At 47.5% G+C, this 20,971-nt stretch overlaps 1 protein-coding gene across 1 annotated transcript in view; it reads right to left on the reverse strand.

Moving 5' to 3' along the window:
• Positions 1-613: 613 nt before the first annotated feature.
• FAM3B (FAM3 metabolism regulating signaling molecule B) overlaps positions 614-20,971 on the reverse strand; it is a 36,261-nt gene continuing 15,903 nt past the window's right edge. Inside the window, exons 3-8 of the mRNA XM_032462330.1 lie at positions 20,665-20,788; positions 11,122-11,180; positions 10,107-10,157; positions 8,902-8,989; positions 7,737-7,869; positions 614-2,472 (exon numbers count right to left, since the gene is read on the reverse strand). Coding sequence (XP_032318221.1) covers positions 2,383-2,472; positions 7,737-7,869; positions 8,902-8,989; positions 10,107-10,157; positions 11,122-11,180; positions 20,665-20,788 — 545 coding nt within the window. The 3' untranslated portion in view covers positions 614-2,382. The remainder of the gene's footprint in view (positions 2,473-7,736; positions 7,870-8,901; positions 8,990-10,106; positions 10,158-11,121; positions 11,181-20,664; positions 20,789-20,971) is intronic.

Below are 20,971 nucleotides of genomic sequence, written 5' to 3' on the forward strand. Positions count from 1 at the left end.
GGGGGCTGTCACAGGATGCGGGGCTGTCACAGGGTGGGGGCTGTCACAGGATGCGGGGCTATCACAGGGTGGGGGCTGTCACAGGATGCGGGGCTGTCACAGGGTGGGGGCTGTCACAGGGTGGGGGCTGTCACAGGATGCGGGGCTGTCACAGGATGGGGGCTGTCACAGGATGCGGGGCTGTCACAGGGTGGGGGCTGTCACAGGGTGGGGCTCTTGCAGGAGTTCACATCCCAAGGCAGGATCCTGGACACACCTGGCCAGGAGTGCCTGAGGCCTCACCTGCTACCGCGGGTGAAGATGCTCTGAAAATGTAATAGTTTCAGCCGGAGTGCAAATATGCCTCCCCCTTACGGAAATGTCTGCGGACACCAAAGAATTTAGCACCTAAACAGATCTGTATTCGTTGGCCAGGGCTGCCATGACGAAGCACCACAAACCCAGCGGCTTAAACAGCAGACACTTAATCTCACGGTTCTGGAGGCCGCACGTCCAAGCCCAGGAGCAGGCAGGCGCGGCCTCCTCTGAAGCCTCCAGGGGAGGACCTGTTCCAGGCCCCCCTCGCTCCCCGTGGGTTTTGGTGACCTCGGGGGCTCCCTGGCTTGTAGAAGCGTCACCTGGATCTCTGCCTCCAACGCCACGTGGCCTTCTCCCCAAGGGCTTGTTTGTATCTACACGTCCCTTTTCTGTAAGGACACCAGTCGTACTGGATGGGGGGCCACTTCCCTCTAGCGTATTACATGACCCTACTGACACATGGCGTCACGTTTAGAGGAAATGCTGATTAGGGGTCAATTCACGGATCTGAGGGAACAGAGTTTAGCTCGTAATAGGGCCTGAGCCAAGATCCCATCCAGTGGTTTGCAGACGCCTTTGCAGAGAGAGGTCCAGGCTCCCTGAAGGGCCACTGCCCAGATGCCGAGGTTCTCTCTGGGCTGGAGCTCTGCTTGGCTTTCGGTGGCCGCTCCCCTCCTGCTCACACATAGTCATCCCTCCCTGTGGGAGGGCAGAGCACCCCACCCCCCACCCCGCTGCCAGGAGGGCGACGTCCCCCCGCTGTGGGGGGACGGGGGAGGGCTCGTGTGTGTCCTGGCAGGAGCTTTGGGGGGCACCTGGACTCCTGCTCTCTCTGGCTTCCATGATGGTCAGGACCCACCTTCAGGAGGAGGGCCAAGCCTCTGCTGACCTGCAGCCGGCAGAGAGCACGAAGGGGAAGCTGGCGCTAATGAGCTCCGCTGCTTTGACACTGTGAGGGCGCCACGTGCTACCGTGTGTTCATTTTATTCATTCATTTTTATCAGAAGCTCTTTTTTGGGGGGAGGGGGATTAGGTTTATTTTTCTTTCTTTCTTTCTTTATTTCAACGGAGGCGCTGGGGATTGAACCTCGTGCAGGCTAAGCATGTGCTCCGCCACTGAGCTCTACCCATCCCCTGCTACCATGTTCTTAAAAGGAGTCCTGCTGATAAAAGTGCTTGAAAATCACTCTCGGTCCCAATCCCTCTGTTTTATTGATGAGAAACGAGAGGCTCCGAGAAGTACTATTAACTGGGCATCAAAGTCTCCTAGCCTTTGCGGCAGCCAGCCCCGGGAGGGTCGTTAGAATGGGCGTTTGGCAGTGACTGGATTTTCTTAACCCCAAGTCACCAGACGTGCTTCTCTGGATATGCTGCTACATGGATCTTACGACGTGTCTCCTGGTAAGCCTGGGGTAGACTGTGGGCCTCCCAGCAGCAGACCCTGCCCACCCACTCTGTCAGAGCTCCTCCCTCCCCACCCTGCTAAGCAAAGGTCCCCCCCACCCCCAGCCCCTGGAGGGACGCTCCCACATGGAGGCAGAGCCTGGGGCTCTTCACTGCGGCACTGCTGGTGCCCGAGGTAGGGGCACCTAGGTTTGTGGAGTAAATAAGTTCAGTGACCCAGGGGGAGACTTTAACAGCTCAACTAGGGTGGACCCCAGATGTTAGCTACGCCCTCTGACCGCTGCTCGTCCTCCAAGGAGATGACCATCCAAAAGGAGGGTGTGCCTGGTGATCAGGGATAAAGGTTTTCTCTCTGCAGAGCTGTCTGGACCACAGGGGTCAAACTTAGATCTGATCATAAAATAGCCCTCCACCCCGACAAGCAGTGGTTGCTCCCCCAACCCTCTCCTCTCAAAGTTCAATCACTGCACTTCCTTGAACAGTTATTCATTTCAGTTGTCCTGCGATCTTCACTCTATAAATAAAACGTCTATACGGCAGGATTTTATACAGCCAGCAAATATTCTGGTTGGCTGATGGCAAGCCCCAAATACTCATCAAATAGTGACCGCTGGATCAGATTCTTGGTCCATTCCATGCTGCGTTTGTCTATAAACACACGTTTATTAAGGCCGGGCAACGTTAGCTTGGTCCTTTCGGTATACAGCCTTCTATCTGTATCTCTGCAGGCCAGCCCGAGTACCTGTTCCTTGAGCTATCTGAGTGGTTGATCTGCGTAAAGGAAAGAAAAGGATTTAATTTACTCACTAATCTAATCCACAAATTAACATGCCAGCTGTGAGCAAATTCATAAAAAGAGAATGTCTTCCTAGAATGGGATTTGCTCCAACCTCCTCTGGGTCTTCATCTCCTCTCAGTGTGTCTCTTACTTCAACCAACTTGATTCAACACACGGAAAACTTTCTCAAATGAATGATGTAAATGTCCTTTAATCTATGCTCCCAGTAGAGGAGCCAGGAGCCACGTCTGGCTACTGAATACCCTGAAATGTGGCTCGTGGGGCTGATGAACTGAATTTTAAATTCTATTTAATTAGAATAAATTCAAATGTAAATGAAAATCTGGCTAGTATCTGCCTGTTCTAAAGTTTAGTTTTCAGTTCTCTGGGAGGAGGATTACAGGTTTTATTCAGGGTGATCGTAGCACTCCTTGCTCAGAAGATGTGCCTTCATATTGAGTTCGACTTCAGCTCTGTCCAGCGTCAATTCTCTCATAGATAATGGAGCACCTTCACCTAATGCTTAAAAAGAATAATATGCATTCTGAACTTGGGAATTCTAGTTTTATCTCCCTTTTTTTCTAGAACAGCTTTGCTGAGCTCTAATTTACATACTATAAAATTCACCCATTTAAAGTGTACAGTTCAACCGTTTTCAGTCTATTCGCAGAGATATGCAACTATCACCACAATCAGTTTTAGGTCATTCTCAACCCCCGAACAGCAAAACATGCACCCATTCGAAGCCACTCATCAGCCCCCTCAGCCCTAGAAGCCACTGATGTACTTTCTGTCTCTGGTTTTGACTCTTCAAGAAATTCCCTGTAAAAGGAATCGCAATGCATGGCCTTTGCGTTTGGTGCCCTTCACTCAGCGTGTTTTCAAGGGTCGTCCGTGTCATATACCAGGGCTTCATCTCTTTATGTGCCTGAATAATATTCCAGTGTATGGCTATACCATATCTGATTTATACATTTTTAATCCATTAATCAGACATTTGGGTTGTTTCCACTTTTTGCTATTATGAATGACACTACCGCACATATTTATGTACAAGTTTTTGTGTGAACATATGTTTTCATTCTCTTGGCTCTGTAGCTGGGAGTGGCATTGCTAGAACATACGGTAACTACATGCCTAACTTTTTGAGGAACTGCCAGAATATTTCTCAGAGCAGCAGGGTTGTAATTTTTCCACATCCTCATCAATACTTCTTATTTTGTCTTTTTTATTATAACACTCCTAGCAGGTGTGAGGTGGTATCTCACAGTGGTTTTTATTTGCATTTTCCTGATGGCTAGTCATGAGTATATTTTTACGTGCTTATTAGTCATCTGTATATTTTCTTTGAAGAAATGTCTATTCAGATCCTTTGCCCATTTAAAAACTGGGTTATTTGTCTTTTTTATTATTGAGTTGCAAGAGTTCTTTATATATTCTGGATACAACTCTTTTTTTTTTTTGCAAATATTCTCTCCCATATTGTGGGCTATCTTTTCACATCCCTGATGGTGTCCTTTGAAGCACAAATGTTTTAAATTTTGAGGAAGTGAAATTTATGTATTCTTTTCTTTTGTTTGTGCTTTTGGTATCATAGCTAAGAAATCACTGCCTAATCCAAGGTCACAAAGATTTATGCCTGTGTTTTCTTCTAAGAGTTTAATAGTTCTAGCTCTTACATTTAGTTATTTGACCCATTTTGAGTTAATTTTTGTATATGGTGTGAGGTAGGGATCCAAATTCATTCTTTTGCATGTGGATGTCTAGTTGTCCCAGGACCATTTGTTGAAAAGACCATTTATTCCCTGTTAATAGGTCTTGGCACTCTTGTTGAAAATCTTTTGATCAAAACTATGAGGTTTTATTTCTCAGTTCTGTTCCTTTGGTCTATATGCCTGTCTTTATGCTGTCTTGATTACTGCAGCTTTGTAGTAAGTTTTGAAACTGGAAAGTAAGAGTCCTCCAACTTTATTCTTCTTTTTCAAGATTGTTTTGACTATCTGGGTCCTCTGAGTTTCCACGTGAATTTTAGGATCATCTTCTCAAATTCTGTGAAAAGCCCTCTGGGGTTTTGATAAAGATGGCATTAAATCTGTATATCAATCTGGAGAGTATTCGTGCCTTAACAATATTAAATTGTCTGATTCATTAATGTAAAATATCTTTCCCTTTTTTTAGGTCTTCTTAATTTCTTTCAGCAATGTTCTATAGTTTTTAGTGTATAAGTCTTACTTCTACATTAAGTTAATTCCTAAGTATTTTATTCTTTTTGATGTTATTGCAAATGGAATTGTTTTCTGAATTCTGTTTTCAGATTGTTCACTGCAAGTAAATAGATTTTGTACCTAGATCTTGCATCCTGCAAACTTACTGAACTTGTTTACTAGTTCAAACAGGTTTTTTAGTGGATTCCTTATGATTTTCTGGAACACAGAATCATACCATTTCCAATGTGGATGGCTTTCATTTATTGCCCTTTTTTTCCCGTCTCTTTCTTTCTTTTCTTTTTTTATTTTTTCCCTAATTGCCTTGGTCAGAACAATGTTGAAGAAAGTTGCAAAGATGGATATCCTTGTCTTGTTCCTGATCTCAGAGGGAAGCCATTTGGTTTTCACATTAAATATGATGTTATATATGGGGTTTTTGTAAATATCCTTTATTTTGATTTATTTATTTTTAAATGGAGGTACTGGGGATTGAACCCAGAACCTTGGACCTTGTGCATGCTAAGCATGAGCTCTACCACTGAGCTATATCCACCCCTCTGTAGATACCTTTTAAAAGGTTAAGGAAGTTCCCTTCTGTTCTTAGTTAAGTGTATTATCCTGAAAGGGTGTTGAATTTTGTTAAATATTTTCTCTGTGTCTATTGAAATAGTCATGTCCTTTATTCTAGTAACGTGATGATTACATGAATTGATTTTTGGCTGTTAAACCAACTTTGTATTTCTGGAACAAATCTCACTTGGTTATACATCTCTTCTGAAAACTACTCTTCTGATAATTCACTCATTGTTGAGACTTCGGGGATCACACAGTAGAAGAAAATGTGCTCTGTGCCTTCAGGAGGTTACCATCCAAGCAAGGACAGACAGACAACACTAATGCACAGCACCACATGCCCATCAAGGAAGGCACAGAGTGCTGTGGGCACACAAGGGCAGGGGAGGATGGCCAGAAAGTCTCCACAAAAAAACAGCTGTGAGCTGGATCGTGAAGGAGCTTCCAGGAAAGCACACTCAGGATGGAAGGAGTCACAGCAGAGGTCCAAGCAAGGGGAGGCTCTGTGATGTGCGTGTGAGAGCAAAAACCACAGTAAGCGTGCTGAGCATGCATAGGATGGAGATAAGCGTGGAAGGGGGTTGGCTGGGCTGCAGACAGGGTCTGAGCTCTAGTTCTGCATCATGGGGGGAGCAGGTTGTACCCCACTCTTGGGGAAATCTACGGTGTACAAACTTGAAATCTAAAATAATGAAGACGGCAACGATTCCTCCAGTAGTACTTGACTCAGATCCGCAGTCAGGCCCATATTGAGGTCCTGGCCGCCAGCTCAGGTTTCATCAACATCCAAGCAAACATCCTTTTGGGCCCCAAACCACAGTAGCTCTAATGACTTACAAAAACTGCTCACCACGCTCAGGTCTGGTCTTTGCACCCTTGTAGTAAGCAGGACAATGACTTTCAACCAACACACGTGGGCAAGACAAGCATTCTCCTGCAACTCACTTAGAGCCACGGTTTCAAAACACATTGTGTCTCTAAATGCAGTGCAGTACTGGGACACCTGCATTTTCCTTGATTCCTCCCACTCCAGAAACTCCTTTACCCATAAAGAAAACAAAAAATCAGTTCAGATGAGGCTTTGTCTTCTGTCTGAGCTAAACATGAATATGGAACCTGTTTGTGGAGATGTTGACATTTTTGAGTTAAGCAAGATTCAAGCTCTCACATTTGAGTGGGAACAATTCCTGTCATAACAGTAATGACAGGCGAGGACACACAGCACTTCCCACTGGCCTGACACCCCTGGCTGCCAGCAGTCCCTGCTCACCACCACTACTGATGAGTTATGTGACCGGGACAGCTGGGGTGGGGGCAGGGCGGGGCACCTGGAGAGGATGAGGGGGACAGAGGAGGAGGCATGGAAGAGGGTGAGGGGTAAGATAGCTGGGGAAAGCACAGAGACGCTGGAATATAATATTAAGGGAGAGTGTGGATGTGCACATAGAACCAGGGCCTCTATTTTCTCGTGAAAATCAGTGCAATGGGTCCAACTCTCCCTGCGCATCAGAATCACCGGGGCAGGCCCCGGCCTCTGCGATTCCAGTGCAGTGGGTCTGGGTGTCCGCGTTTTTTGAGGTGACTCAGGTTGGGAATGACAGATAGGGGATGGAAAGGTGGGGGGAAGTAGGGAAGCTCGACTCTCTTTGACCTTCTAGCTGGAAGAAAGGAGCAGCTGAGGGCGGGGCTCGTTCCTTGGCAGCCAGCTAACTCCTTCCGCTTCTGGAGCGTATTTCAGCGCCGGTTCCTGGAGAGCAGCGCCCTCCAAAGGAGCTGGTGATGCCTGCAGAGGCGACAGCCTGTAACTCCTAGGACACTTTGGCCACCCCTCACTTGGAAGTTTCATGGTGACTTAGTATTAATGCGCCAGAACTTCATTCTTTTGCTCTTTACTTTTCTTCCATAAATAAAGGCCATAGTGGGAGGGGCGTATAATCAGTCCTGTCCCAATTTACTCAAGGCAGCGACGAGGCAAGCGGCATTTACCCAGTGCTCGTGTGCAGCCCGCCCTGTCTCAAGTGCTTCACGCACACAGGCTTGGTGACTTGGGGACCAACTTGAGAATTAAGCACTGTGACCAGCCCCGGAACAGAGGCAAAGGGAAGAGGCTTGGGACGTACTGTCGGCTGTAGCAGGATAGAAAATCAACACCGATAGCGCATTCAGAATTCTCTACTTTTAAAGAGACTGGAAGGTCAAAACTTGCCATGTGTCTTTTGAATGCTGACACAATGAGAAAGGTTGCAAACATCTTAGGATGGACTGTTTTGCCTGTAACAGCTCATCAAGCACCACTGGGTGGAAGGCGAGCTTCCCCCAGGATTTCAGGATGCGGAACCACGCGGGAAGCGCGCGCACAGAAGCAGGGGCCTCGGGCACAGCCCTGTGCACATGCGCCTAACACAGGAAGGTGTTAGGAGACAAATCACAGCATGTACTGTACTGTTCGGGGGAAGGGACGTTTAAGAGCCACTCACCTTTTCTCTCTGAATTTCTGCAGGGAGTTCAAAGCCTTTTGCTGCAAGGAACACCCAGCTTGACCTGAATCTCATGTTTCTGATCTCTTTACTTCCCAGGGCTTCGATGGCCTTCTTGGCGTCCTCCTTCAGTCTGGGCGGGGGGAAGAGGGGAAAGCATATGAACGTCTCCCTGCAGACTCGGTGTGTCGTGCTAGGACAGAGTCTGTCCTCCTGGGGCCCATGACAGGAGGGGACAGGCTAGCCCAGTGTGCCACACCTAGGACTCTTTTGGACTCAATTCGGGCACAGAGTTTTAATTCTCAGTTCTGAAAAGCCCTGTGTCTGGGGTTCAGTCACATCCTCACCCTCAGCCAACATAATTTTCGGTCCTCACTGCCCTCCTGTTTACCGACCACACAATAAGATGGACAGAAGTTTCTAAAAGATGAAAACAAATGCCAAAAACTGTCCCTTCTGTGTTCAGAAAAGTCAATATCAAAAGAGAAAAAAAAAAAAAACCCTAAACAATCCTACCACTGTAAAAAAAAAAAAAAGTGCAATTTAGAGCAAGCAAAGGAAGGAGGGCAGAAAGGAAAAGAGAAAAAATAAGTTCAGATTTTCCTAAATGCATTAAATCTGAGTTTTTTTAAGCATATATCAAAGAACTTCCATCTGGGAAGAGGCTCTAGTGAAAATAGGATATGAGGTCAGACAAATCTGGGAAACGCCACGTTCAGTGGCCCCATCTCAGAAATTCACAATGCGAATGAGCCCCACAAGGTTCTTGGAAGTTCAGCAGTGAAGATGCGCACGTCTGTTTAGAAGCGCACACCTGGAGGACACTGAGCCGGGTCAGTTTTTCCCGAGTGTGTGTGTGTGAGTGTAAGTCCCACCCTGGGTTTAGCTCTTTGCTATTCTATTTATGGTCAGCGGTAGCTCTGTCTTGCTACCTGGAAATATTTCTCTGCGTCTAGGATTTATGCGCTCCACCAGCCAATCATTTTTTTAGAAAGGCAATCTGTTAGTCGTCGTCTCCCATTCCGTTTCCCTCAGGAAGCATCCTGCTCCTCGGAGCTTTGTTCCTTCTTAAAGGATGCCCTGAGGGACCCTCAGGGGCCGGGCACCCTGCACCCTGCAGGCTTCCCTTCCTGGCGCCCCTTCTGTGACAAACCTGCATGCTCACCTGCTGCTGCCTTCATCCTGGGTCACCATGAACAGCAGGGACTGCGAAGGGGCGCTCTGAATAAACCTCGCCATTGGTCCAGAGTTATCTGCCGGGTCAGTGCAAACCAGTTTTAGCATCTCAGTCGGCTGAGACTCCAGCTCTAGAGGGTGGGCTTCCTCTGCACTCAGCTCCTGTGCCCTGCCCTCTGACTCCTCTGATTCGAGAGCTGTCCCCTGAAACGCAAATGGTGCTCCGGGGCTTTCGTAGTAAGTGGCCAGAGAGACCATGTCCCCCAGTGGGACTGTGTGAGGCGAGCGGCACAACCAGATCATAAAGATTCCAACGATCAATTTTAAAACTGGCCACAATCCAGCAGCACAGGTGGACTCTTCTCTGCAATCACTAAGTGGGCACCAGGCATGACCAGAGCACTGGTCCCAGAGCAGCCCCGCGACACTGACATACAGAATGAAGGCGAGAAATACAAGACAGACAGACCAGACGGGGCTGGGCATGTCTTTGCTAAGAGACCTCTCTATTTCTTACAGGAAGGAAAGAAAGACGCAGCTCAAAGCCCATTATTCAGCACTGGGGCTTGCTACTTACAGCAATGGTTAAGTTAACTGCAGCGTGAAACTGCACTGCTCCTGTCCAGGGCATCCAGGCACTTTTTACTGCTCCTCTTCACTGTCTTTATAAAGACTTATCATTCTCAGCATTAAGTACAAGTAAAATGGGCTGGTATATCCCTATGGACAACTAACTGCAGTCAAGGCCCAGAGCCCAGAAAGGAGGGACCCCTGGAGGAGGCTGGGCTCCATGGGCTCCAGGGACGTGAGCACCGCAGAGCAGCGCCGGGAACACGACAGCAACTACGATGCTATTCGGGGCTGGATGCTGATGGCGTTATTTCACATATGTTCGATTTACCAAAAAAAGAGAGATGTTTTCTCTTTTCCACTAGGTGATGAAGAAGCAGAAGGAAAAGCTCCAGGACGAGTCTGATCAGAGAAAAGACATTTTCTAGATAATGCCTTCAAAGTTTAGTATACGAACTCACATAGAGACTAGGAGAATTTACGTAAGCCCATTCTAGCATACTCACGTGAGCTTCTGGCAATTTTTTGAGTAGACAAAATAAGATTGTTTGACATTTTTGTTTGCGTTTTTTTAGTCTTATGTTTGTAATTCATTTTTAATTTTAACAGGAAGAGATTCCTTACCGCCTTCGTACATATCAAAAAGCTGTGTTGCTATCACTTTCCCAGTCATATCTGAAAATAAAAGAAACAGTTTTCAAAAGAAGGTTCGTGGGGGCTCAGGGCACATCTGTGGCACTGCAGTTCTGAGAGTAGCTTGTCCTTTCTGTTTCTTTCCAGGAAGCATGCCTGCCTTGGGGACCCGGCCTGAAGGAGGGGACCGCCTTCCCTGGAGAGGGGTCCCCGATGAGGTGGTGGTGCGGGTCAGGAAGGCAGCGCTCGCCAGCTGCACAGAGAATCCCTCCCATCTGCCTCCAGACACACTGGGTCTCACGCTCCTTCCCGGCACAACTGCCTCTTCCCACAAACACCAGAGACCCCTCTCAGTCCTTCCCACAAACACCAGAGACCCCGCTCAGTCCGTTCCACCTTGCACTGTAGCTTTTCCTGCCGGATTATTGGATCGGGCACGTTTTTCCTGGGTTCCTGCAGCCCCGCTGTCACTGGACTATGTGTCAGCTTGTTCACAGGGGCAGACACCACGGGAAGTCCTTTTCCCAAATCTGCTACAGTTCTTACTGTCGGGGCCCCAGTGGTGACAGGTGTTTTTTCCAGCAGAGGCCCTAGTTGTCACCTTTTATCAGACAAAGGTAGGAACTGGCTGGTGGTGTCACCCTCCGCTGGGCCATCAGGAGTCAGAGCAAACACGAGGCCCAAGGCCAGGGTGTCTGTGCGCCCAGGTCTGCTGGTCTGGTTCTAGCCCTGACTTCTGCAGGTCCTTCTTTGTTCTTTTAAAAATCAGTTTATATTGGATTTCAGGGTTTTTTGTTTTTTTTTTTTTTTGTAGGAACCACAAGTAATCTGTAAAGTGAGGCATTATAAAAACAGTTAAATCTATACTTTTAAAATGCATTAAAATAGAAATCTAGGCTAGGTTGTGTGCAAAAATCATTGAAAAAAACCCCAAAACCCAAGGTACATTTGAATAGCCAATCCCAGAGCTTTAAAGAAGTTTTAAAGAAAACACTGAGTAACTTACAGTTGACAATAGCAATGTATATTCCTCTTGCAACATTTGCAGTCTTTTCTCCTATGAGCCTGAAAGGTAAATAAGCATTAGTCAAAGAGCTCCTTTCTTATCAAGCAGTGAGAGGCCCTCCCGGCTCCCGTTTCCTCGTAGATATAAAATGGCCTTGACCAGCTCCCTTGAAAGCCACCCTCACACTTGCCCCACACACATCCATCCCCAAGTCTCTACCGACCCAGTCGCTTCGGGAACCTGGGAACTGCATTTAGTCTTCTAAGGCATACAAATGGCCCAGGGGAGGAAACACCGATTGGTTTAGCACAGGCTCTTGGCAGACATTCTTTCACTGAATCCTCAGCAACCTCATGGGTGGACCTTCATTTTCCCATCTTGTAAATATGGAGTAAACAAGAAGCAGCCTGGGTCAGGAGTGAGGAAGCCAGGAGGCGCGTGTGTGCACGCACCCACACACACCCACACACCCCCCCACATGGTTGCTTTAACAGTCTGACAAAAGCTTATTAGACTGTGAACAAGGACATTAGGAGTGGGGAGAGAAGAGGGCAGAGGAAAGAGATGTTGAAGGTATGTAATTGCTGGGCTTTGACCATGGATGGGATGGGAGAGACATAGGAGGTGGGGGTGACAAATATGACTGACACATTCAGCCTGGCCGACTGGGAAAAAACGAGCCACAAGAGGTGGGATGTGATCCAACTCCGGTGTCAGCTTCTATGTGTCCTCTCCCCACCGGTGCTCTGCACGAGGTTCTGCTGACTCGTGGAGATCCTTCCTCCAACCACAAAGTGCAACCCCATCCATCTCCTTCCATAAATCCCCTATACTGCTTCACTTAATGTTTACTTTTAAACTGGAGAAGATGAAACATCAGTTTCCAGGGAATTGTGCCCTAAAACCAGGAAAGAAAAGCCACCTTCCTGGAAGTGCGAACTGTCACTGAGGATCTCGGGAACTTTGCGTGTGTGCGCCTCGATCTGTGTGCACGCATCCTCTGTCAAGTTTCAGAATCAGCGAAGCTGTTGTGCAGACATTTATAAACTGATTCTAAAATTCACACGCAAATAGAAATACTCTAGAGTAGTAAAAATAATTTTGAAAAAAAGAACAAATTTGAAGAAATTGTGTTATCGAACTTTAAGATGTACTGTAAAGCCGGAGTTATCAGGAAGTTAACTGCATGTAGCGACAAGACAGACAAACAGAAAGATAGGAGAGATGGAGAGACCAGAATTAGGTACACACACGTATGGTCACTTGATTTTCCCCAGTGGTACAAAGAGAATTCAGGAGAAAAAGACAGTATTATGACCAAATGTGCTGGAACAACTCTCTAGCCATGTTTTTTAAATGACTACAATCCATATTTTATACCATTTGCAAAAATCAGCTTAATTAAAATGGATATATTGTATTATATAAAATGAAAAACCTAAAACTATTAAAAGTCCAGAAGTTTGGAAGAGACTTGGCAGAGTTTTGGAGAAATTTTTTGTGACGGTGGGTTAGACAAAAAGCTCTTAGATATGACACAAAACATATGCTTCATTAAAGAAAAAAACCTGATAAATTGGATTTCATTAAAATTAAGAATTTCTGCTTCTTGAGAAACACCGTTAAGAGAAGGAGATGTGGGGTGGCGCTCTTTGAAGTCCATAAAACCCCAAGCCCCAGCTCCCGGACCGCTCCTCATGCCCACATTCTTGATAAAGAGCAGTTTTCCTTGGCATGTATTTGCCCTGGCAGAACTAACCTCCCTGGAAATGGCTAGTCTCACAACAACCCGGGCAGACAGGCCTCATCCTGTCCTTACCAGAGTCATGAATCCCAGTACTGAGAAGAGCCCCTGACAAGTCTTACCTGCTCACAGCCAGTCAGGTCCCTGTGCACGGGCTGAGCACGCAGCTCCCCACCCCTTGTGTACACAGCCCTGTCCCTAATAAAAGACCCTGCACGTCCGCCCTCGGCGCTTACCTGGGTACCTCTCATCTGTGCGGCCCGCTGTTGCTTTTAGCAGCCTATCTATGAAACTTTTCCTTTATTTCTCAAACTTTTCTTTGTCTTTCATAAATCCTTTTACCACCCGCGACACTGGCCTGCCGTGTCCCCCAACAAAGAACATGTGCCACAAGCTGGGAGAAGTTATATGCAAATCATATAATTAAGAAAGAACTTGAATACAAAATATGTGAAGAAACCTCACAATTAATAATAAGAAAACAACCCAGTAAAAAAGGGACAGATTTGAACAGGCACTCCACAAAATGAGATACACATCCAGCAAATAAACACATGGAAAGAGGCTCAGCACCGTTAGTCATGAGGGAACGCAAATTAAAACCGCAGGCAGATACCACTGCACACCTATTAGAATGTCCAGAATTAGGAAGACCGACCACACCAAGCACCGGTCAACAGAGTGGCAGATAAACTGAAGCTCTCACACACTGATGCGGGTGGAAAAGGGTGCAGCCGCTCTGCTTTCAACGCTAAATACTTCGCCCCGCTCTATGCTGCTCGCGTGGCTTTTGAAGAAAAGCCCAAAATATTTCTCACCCTTGTTCCTTTAAGGGAAAGTCCTCCCCTCTGCCCACTTCTTTCAAGATTTTCCCTTTGTCTTTAATCTTGTCTGGTTTGGATACGATTTACTTAGGAGTGCATTTTGGGGTGTTTATCCTGCTTGGTGTTCTCTCAGCTTCCTGCATTGGTGGTTTGGTTTCTGTCAATAATTCTGAAAAATTCTCAGCAATATTACTTACAATATTTCTGTTCCTTTCTCTCTTCCTTCTGGTACTCCTGTTACACATTACACCTGCTGTAGTCATCTTACAGTTCTTGGATATTCTGGGGGTTTTTTCAGGGCTTTTTTAAATCCTTTTTTTTTTCTTCCTCTTCTTTTCATTTGGGAATTTTTACTGACATATCCTCAAGCTCATGGATCCCTTCCTTGGTTGTGTCTAGCCTGCAGCACAGGAGTTCTTCATTTCTGTCATAGGGTTTGTAATTCCTACCGTTTCCTTTTGATTATGTCTTAGGGTTTCTATCTCTCTGCTTACATCACCCATTTGTCCTTGTATTTTGTCCACTTTTTCTATTACAGCCCTTAGCATATTAATCATAGTTGTTTTAAATTCCAGGGATGCTAATTCAAAAATCTCTGCCATATTTGAGTCAGTTTCTGATGCATGCCCTGCCTCTTCAAACTGTGTGTGGTTTTTTTTATTTGTTTGTTTGTTTTACTTTTAGATCCTTTGTTACTTGTTGTTGGAAGCCAGATGCAGTGTACTCTGTAAAGGCAGCCAAGGCGCACAGGTATTTCGCATGAACTATGTTCATCTGGCTAGGAGTGCGGCTGGGTTTACTGCTGCTGTAGGTGTCAGAGCTAACACTTCTCCCCTCTGTCGTGGGTACCCCTATAGACTCTTTTACACTGGGCTTGAGCATTTCAGTTATTTTCAGCTGCAATCCCTTGTTATGTTACAAGAGCCCTATTTAGGTGGTGGTGAGATGTGGGGGTGAGGCAGTATTCTATAGCCCTGTGATTGGGTCTCAGTCCTTTAGTGATCCTTTGCCCCTGGGCTGTGGGCTTCACAACTGGTTTTATTTTTAACTTCACTCTTTAGGTGAAGCAGGAAGGTCAGAGGTGCCCGGAGTTGAGGATCTCCCTCCCCCAGGTTGGTTAGTCTTTGGTGAAATCTACATGGGTTTGACTCTGGTAAAACGGTTTCCCTTAAAGGCAGCCCATGGTTAAGGAGAACAGGACATGTGGGCATATTTCAAAATGTCTACTTTTCCATTCCCACTGCCAGAAGCAGGAGGGGATGTTTCTTTCCTCTTTACTCTGAAAGCCTGGTAGGGCTCCTGGAGGAAAAACTCAGAGAAGCATGGGGCTCCTCTAAGGCTTGGCCTCCAGAAGTGAATCTCTCCAGCTCGTCCAAGTTCAGTCTCCAGCAAGCAGTCAACTACCCGTTAGGGGTTCCTGCCCGATGCTGGGTCCAGCTGAGCTTGCTGCTCCAGGAAAGCTGTGAGTCTCTGAATCTGCTTGTCTCTCCAGTTTGCAGGGCGGTGGTTTGTCCCATTACCTCAATGCTCAGTGCTCTTGTCTGTATGCATTTTTTAATATACAGCATAATTTGGGGTTAGTGTGCTGTGATCTAATCTAAGGATTATCTTCTTGGCGGTTCACAGGACACCTACTAATACATGAGATAGATTTGTCCCTGGTGATACCTTCACACTTGGGTTGCTTTCTGGTTTTGTTGCTTTTTACATTTTTTAATTTTTGCTTTCACTCCATGGTGTGTATTTTCTTTGCTTTGTTAAAGGTCTTATATTAACTAAGACATAAGCATATTTAAAAATGCCATCTAAAGAATGAAAAAACAAAATGTGGAGAACATTTTTACAACACAAAAGGGCTAACTACCTTAATATTTAAAGACTCTTATAAATCAATTTAAAGAGAAAATGAAAAATGAATATATGTATGCTCATATATGACTGAAGCATTGTGCTGCACACCAGAAATTGACACAACATTGTGAACTGACTATAATTCAATAAAAATATATATAAAAAAAGACAAGCACAAATTAAAAAAATATCTTATAAATCAATTTTTTAAAAAGGCCAATGACAGAAAAAAAAGATGGGCAAGAGATATAAACAGATCACAGAAAATAAATATAGTCATTCTTCAGTCCCTGCGGGAGACTGGTTTCTGGACCTGCCGCGGATACCCAGCTCCACGGATGCTCCAGTCCCAGAGTCGGCCCCCACATCTGTGAGAGCTGCAGCCGTGCAGTCAACCAACCACAGACCATAAACACAGTACAGGATCCGCGGTTGGCTGAATCCACGGATGTGGAACCCGGGGAAAAGGAGGGCCGACAAGATCACCTTCCTTAGCATGAAGAGATCCTAGATTCACTCAGCAGGAGCCAGAAGAGTAAAAAACAAATCCGAGACTAACTTTCTTCTCCCGGAGTGGCAAAAATCCAAATATTAGTCATCATGCCATGGGAGAGTCATTCTCGTGTTAATCTGAGGCCTCTGACAAGCAGACACCCACACAGGATGAAGCGCATTAGAATCTGTATTAGGGGAAACACCTACAAGATGATGACGGGGGCTGGGTTGAGCAGGGAGAGTTGTCAGACCATGACGAGGGGGAAGGGAAGGAAAAAGCCGGGGTGCACGTGCCCGAGGCAGCGGAGCAGGCTCGGGGCGCTCGGCAAGGCCCCTGGGCCTCCTGGAGCCCAAACTGGCCTTCAGCTGAGACTTCAGCCCCAGGAATGGGGCTGCCGGGTGCCTCTAGGCTCTGACAAGGATTCTCTCCTTGACCAAACTCTACTCAGGCTCCCCCTGAGCTCTTTGACTTGCTCATATCTGCAGGGTCAGTGCAGACGTGAAGAAAGCTGAAGTTGTGTTTAAGGTCAGAGCCAGCGGCCTGACTGCTGGATGTCCGTGTTCATCTCCGCACCGTCCAGCTTTAGCAAGGATTCTGCTGAGTCAGTTCAACCAGAACCACGCCCCCCCCACCTTTGATATCTGATCACCCTCCATGTTTAATCCATTTCCTCATCCTCCACCCATCCACCCCCTACCCATCCAGGTGGTGTCTGATCACACTGGCCCGGCTTCACCAAGAATCCTGTCAGCCGGTTTAGCGAGAATCCCTCTTAGCCCTGATGCTTCCTCTTGGCAATTTTCCATCCACTGACCTCACCCTGCTCCTTGACTATAAATTCTTGCCCGTGATGTATCTGGAGTTGAATCCAACCTCTCTCCACCTCAAGACCCCATGGCAGTGGTCCCTACACTTACTGCCACCCCCCACCCCCACACACACTCCTCCTTGAATCAAGTCTGTCTTACTATTTTCAGGAAGTGTCACAACTATTTTTTTCTTTAACCAGTTCTCAGTCACCGGCTGGGAGCAGCCCAGGGGAAGCCAGGCCTCCAGCAAACATGGTATGGGTTTCAGATTTCAGAATACAGCAGCTGGAACTCTTGGTCAGTGAACTTCCTGCGTCTAGAAACCTGACACATGCATTCTCAAGGTTACCACCCTCAAACATTGCTGGGAGGGAGAGTCATTTCATTGCAGGCAAGGACTTCAAAATTCCAAGTGGAAATTGCTAAATGAGAAATCTATCCTCAGCCAAACTATCAGTTAATTGTGAGGGGAGAATGAATCAATTTTAATAAACGAGAAAAATCTTTAAACATTTTATCTCTCCCAGTACCGTTTCTTAGGATGTTACTGGGAAATGTGCTCCAGCAAAACAAGGGGGAAGTCTCAGAAAGCGTAAGATCCTGTATCTGGGAAACAGGGGCTCCAACTCCAGAGGGGGAGACAAAAGTCACCCCAGGATGCTGTGGAGAAGGATGTGAGGTGACAGCTGCATGGTGGCTTTGGGGCAACGTGGCTGGCAGAAGATGAAGTTGGTAAACGTCTGATGGAAGAGAAGATTTATTTTAACTCAAGGAAGGTTTAGGGGTTAAGCTGATGGAAGTTCATGGGAAACCAAGCAAGTCAACAACAAACAAACAAAATGTAATTATTGTACACAACATACTTCAGTCGTGAAGAACCGCGGTTCACTCCTGTTAGGAAAAAATACAAACTGGAGGCCACAGTTTAAATATACCCTCAGAAGAACATTCAGAGTCTCATAACCAGAACTTAAAACTGTCCCAACATCCTCAAAACGCTGACTCTGACCTTAAACACGACTTCAGCTTTCTTCGTGTCCGCATGACCCTGCAGTCATGAGCACTCAGCTCACGCAGCGGACGGCACAGAAGTTTCTAATGACAAAGCACTTGCTCATCCACGCTTTACAAGCTGAGCTGTGACCACTGAGAGCCAGGCTTCCTGACCGCGTTCCCGTTGGAAGTCTCCTTGCTCACCAACAGCTGGGTTCTCACTCACTAAAATACCCCTCTCAGGTAAAGCTGTCTGAATTTTATTTCCACAGGCATAATCACGTACATGCTGAATTTTGCTCAAACCACAGTGATGGTGTAACTCAAGCAGGACGATGGTAAGGAAGGGGGACAGGAACTGTGCGACAGTGGAAGAGAGCTCACTTCCCGAGGGGCAACGCAATAGGTGATGCCCAAAACGGGAAAACCAAGAGGCTGTTCAGGGATGTGGAAGTGAGTGAGTAGGGAGACTGCTGACAGCTGGAGGTGGCTGTCGCTGGGGCAGTGACGTCTGCAGGCACCCAGTTTGTGCTGGTTGCAGGAATGAAACCAATGGCGGAAAGCTGCTTGTCTTTCTGTGGAAGCCTGTCTGTTTTCTTTATACAACAATGCAATCTCTACAACACATACTTTCTGTTCCACGAGTTGCTTACAAGGAAACACGGTGCTAAACCAGCACAAGCGTCTCTTTCAGGCAGTGGGCCATGCTTATTCTTCTGTTCCTTTAACTTGCTTTTATCTGTGATTATCCTGTTTTATCTTGCACTGTATTCTGAAAAACAACTAGAATACTGTCTGGAGCAGGCAAACTGCCCTTGGGTACCACATGTTCACAGCAATAGTGAGTTGGTAGACCAGCAGTCTAAAGGAACAGCTAAGTTGGTCTACACAGCATACCCCATGTACACCAGGGTGGAATCCCGGTTGTGCCACTAATAGCTGTGTGATGAGGGGCAAGTTACTGAACCTCTGTGTGACTCCGCTTCCTTGTCTGCATCATGGGGATGGCGGTACCTACCTCAGAGGGAGTCACATGAACTTAATGTGTGAGTTAGTTTGGACCAGGTAAGTAGGATGCTTTTGTTCCCACACCATGGTCAGCAGAAGGCTGCATGCCCCATGCCGCAGTGCACGTCCCGGGCTCTGGGAGCTGAGTCTGAGCAACCCCCTTCTTTCAGCGTGATTCTGGATGAGCAACCTCGTCCCATTGTCCCTACCACCTCCCGGATCTTCCTTCCTCTTCCTCACCATGGGATCCTGCTCAGTTTTCAAGTCCAGCCCTCACCTTGCCTCCTCCGTGGACTTCATTAACAATCCCATTCAACAGGGCATCACTTCTGAAATTCCACAGCCGCCCACGGTTCTCATAATCCATTTACTACGGACATTTGCAAAACCTGTGTTCTCACCAACTATCCCAGTGGTTCTTAATAGGCAGGGGGAGGGGAGGATTTTGCCACCCAGGGGACACATGACAATGTCTGGAGACGCGTATGGTTGTCACAGCTGGGGGGGTGTTCTATGGCATATAGTGGGTGGAGGCCAGGGATGCTGCCAACCCTGCAGTGTCCAGGGCAGCCCCCACCACACAGAATCAGCAGCCCAGAGTGTTCAGTGCTGAGGTGGAGAGCCCTGAACTGATGTCAGCCCCTCGAGGGCCGGAGCCATGGGTTCAATGCCAGGGTCCCTCCGGTGAGAGCCTCACACTCGGCAGATCATCAGTGGAGGAAGGTGTATCAGTGAGCTCCCCCGAGGAGTGAAGTGGGCCTTGGAGGAGTGATGGACCCGCGGACAGGAGAGGCTATTATTTCCACCCAATTTCCAGATGCTGACTGAGGGCTATGCCGAGACCAGGGAAGGTGTAGGAAGCTGGTTACGACATGCTCTCTGGGTGTGCTACCCTGCTCCTCGGGAGGACAAGGTAAGGGCAGAGATGGAAGGACTGGAAGATGCAGGGAGGGAAGTGCAGAAGGCGCCAAGCGCTGTGGGCAGCGACCAGCCAGCCAACAAAGGGAGCTGTGCCAGGTTGGGGGGAAAAAGGTGGGAGAGTTGGGAAGGACTTCCCACTCAGGGCCAGGAACGGCCCGCACTGCCCCTCATTTGTAGGAACTAACTCAGTCTCCGAAACGTCCTTCAGCTCGGTGGCACGGATTGCCCTGTGTTCCCTCAAAATTCAAATGTCGGCAGTTCTTACCCCTAGAACCTCAGAGTATGACCTTAGAAGAGATGATTTAGTTAAAATGAGGCTTTTTTTAAAACGGTGACCCTAATGCAACACCACTGGTGTCCTTTTTACAAGGGGAAATTTGCTCCCAGACACACACACAGCAGGGAGGCGAGGTAAAGAGACAGGTTGAGGATGGCGCCTAGGAGCCAAGGAGAGGGGCCCGGACCAGACTCTCCTTCGCAGCCTCAGAAAGAATGCAGGAGGCATGCGCTGCACGGAGAGACAGCACCTGCTCTAAGCCGTGAGGGTGGAGGTCCAAACCAAGCTGGGGGTCAGCTGTGTCCGCTGGACTTTGGTGTTTCCATGACTTTGAAGGGAGAAAGTACAAAATACATCCTGAGGTTTGTTCTAACTGCTGCCAAATGAAAGTTCCATGGGGGACACAGAACTACAGGAGATAATCTGTGTCCCCGACCCTCGCCCCTCCCAGCCCCGACAGGCAGGGTGGGCATTCTCAGGTCCCCTTGGATGCCCCCGGTCTCCGCCTGAGGTCAAGGACGTGCCTGTCTCTCCCGGGGGCAGACTCGCTGCGCGGTCGGCCTCAGAGAAGGAAGAGCAGGTGGGTGAGCTAGGCTTCCCTTCCCCGCGCTGGTACTTACATCTCATCCTCAAAGCAGATCTTGGCATACTTGTCCCTGCCACCCCCGCTGAGCAACCGGTAGGCATAGCTGTTTGTGGGGCACGGGGTCCAGTGGTCACATTTTTGCCTTTTCGGTGCTGGCGCTGTAACGGACAAGAGGACGAGAGTTAGCGTCACGCGGGATCTGTTAGATGGACCCCTTGCTTGAGCACACATGGCAGCTGTTCTGTCCCAGGACTTCACACCAGCAAGTCTCCGAGCAGTAGTGGGGAAAAAACTGGAAGACGGGAAGTTGTCTTAAAAGAGCAAACGTACAAATGGGAGGG

This window comes from Camelus ferus, chromosome 1 (genome assembly GCF_009834535.1).
Source record: "Camelus ferus isolate YT-003-E chromosome 1, BCGSAC_Cfer_1.0, whole genome shotgun sequence".
NCBI lineage: Eukaryota > Metazoa > Chordata > Mammalia > Artiodactyla > Camelidae > Camelus > Camelus ferus.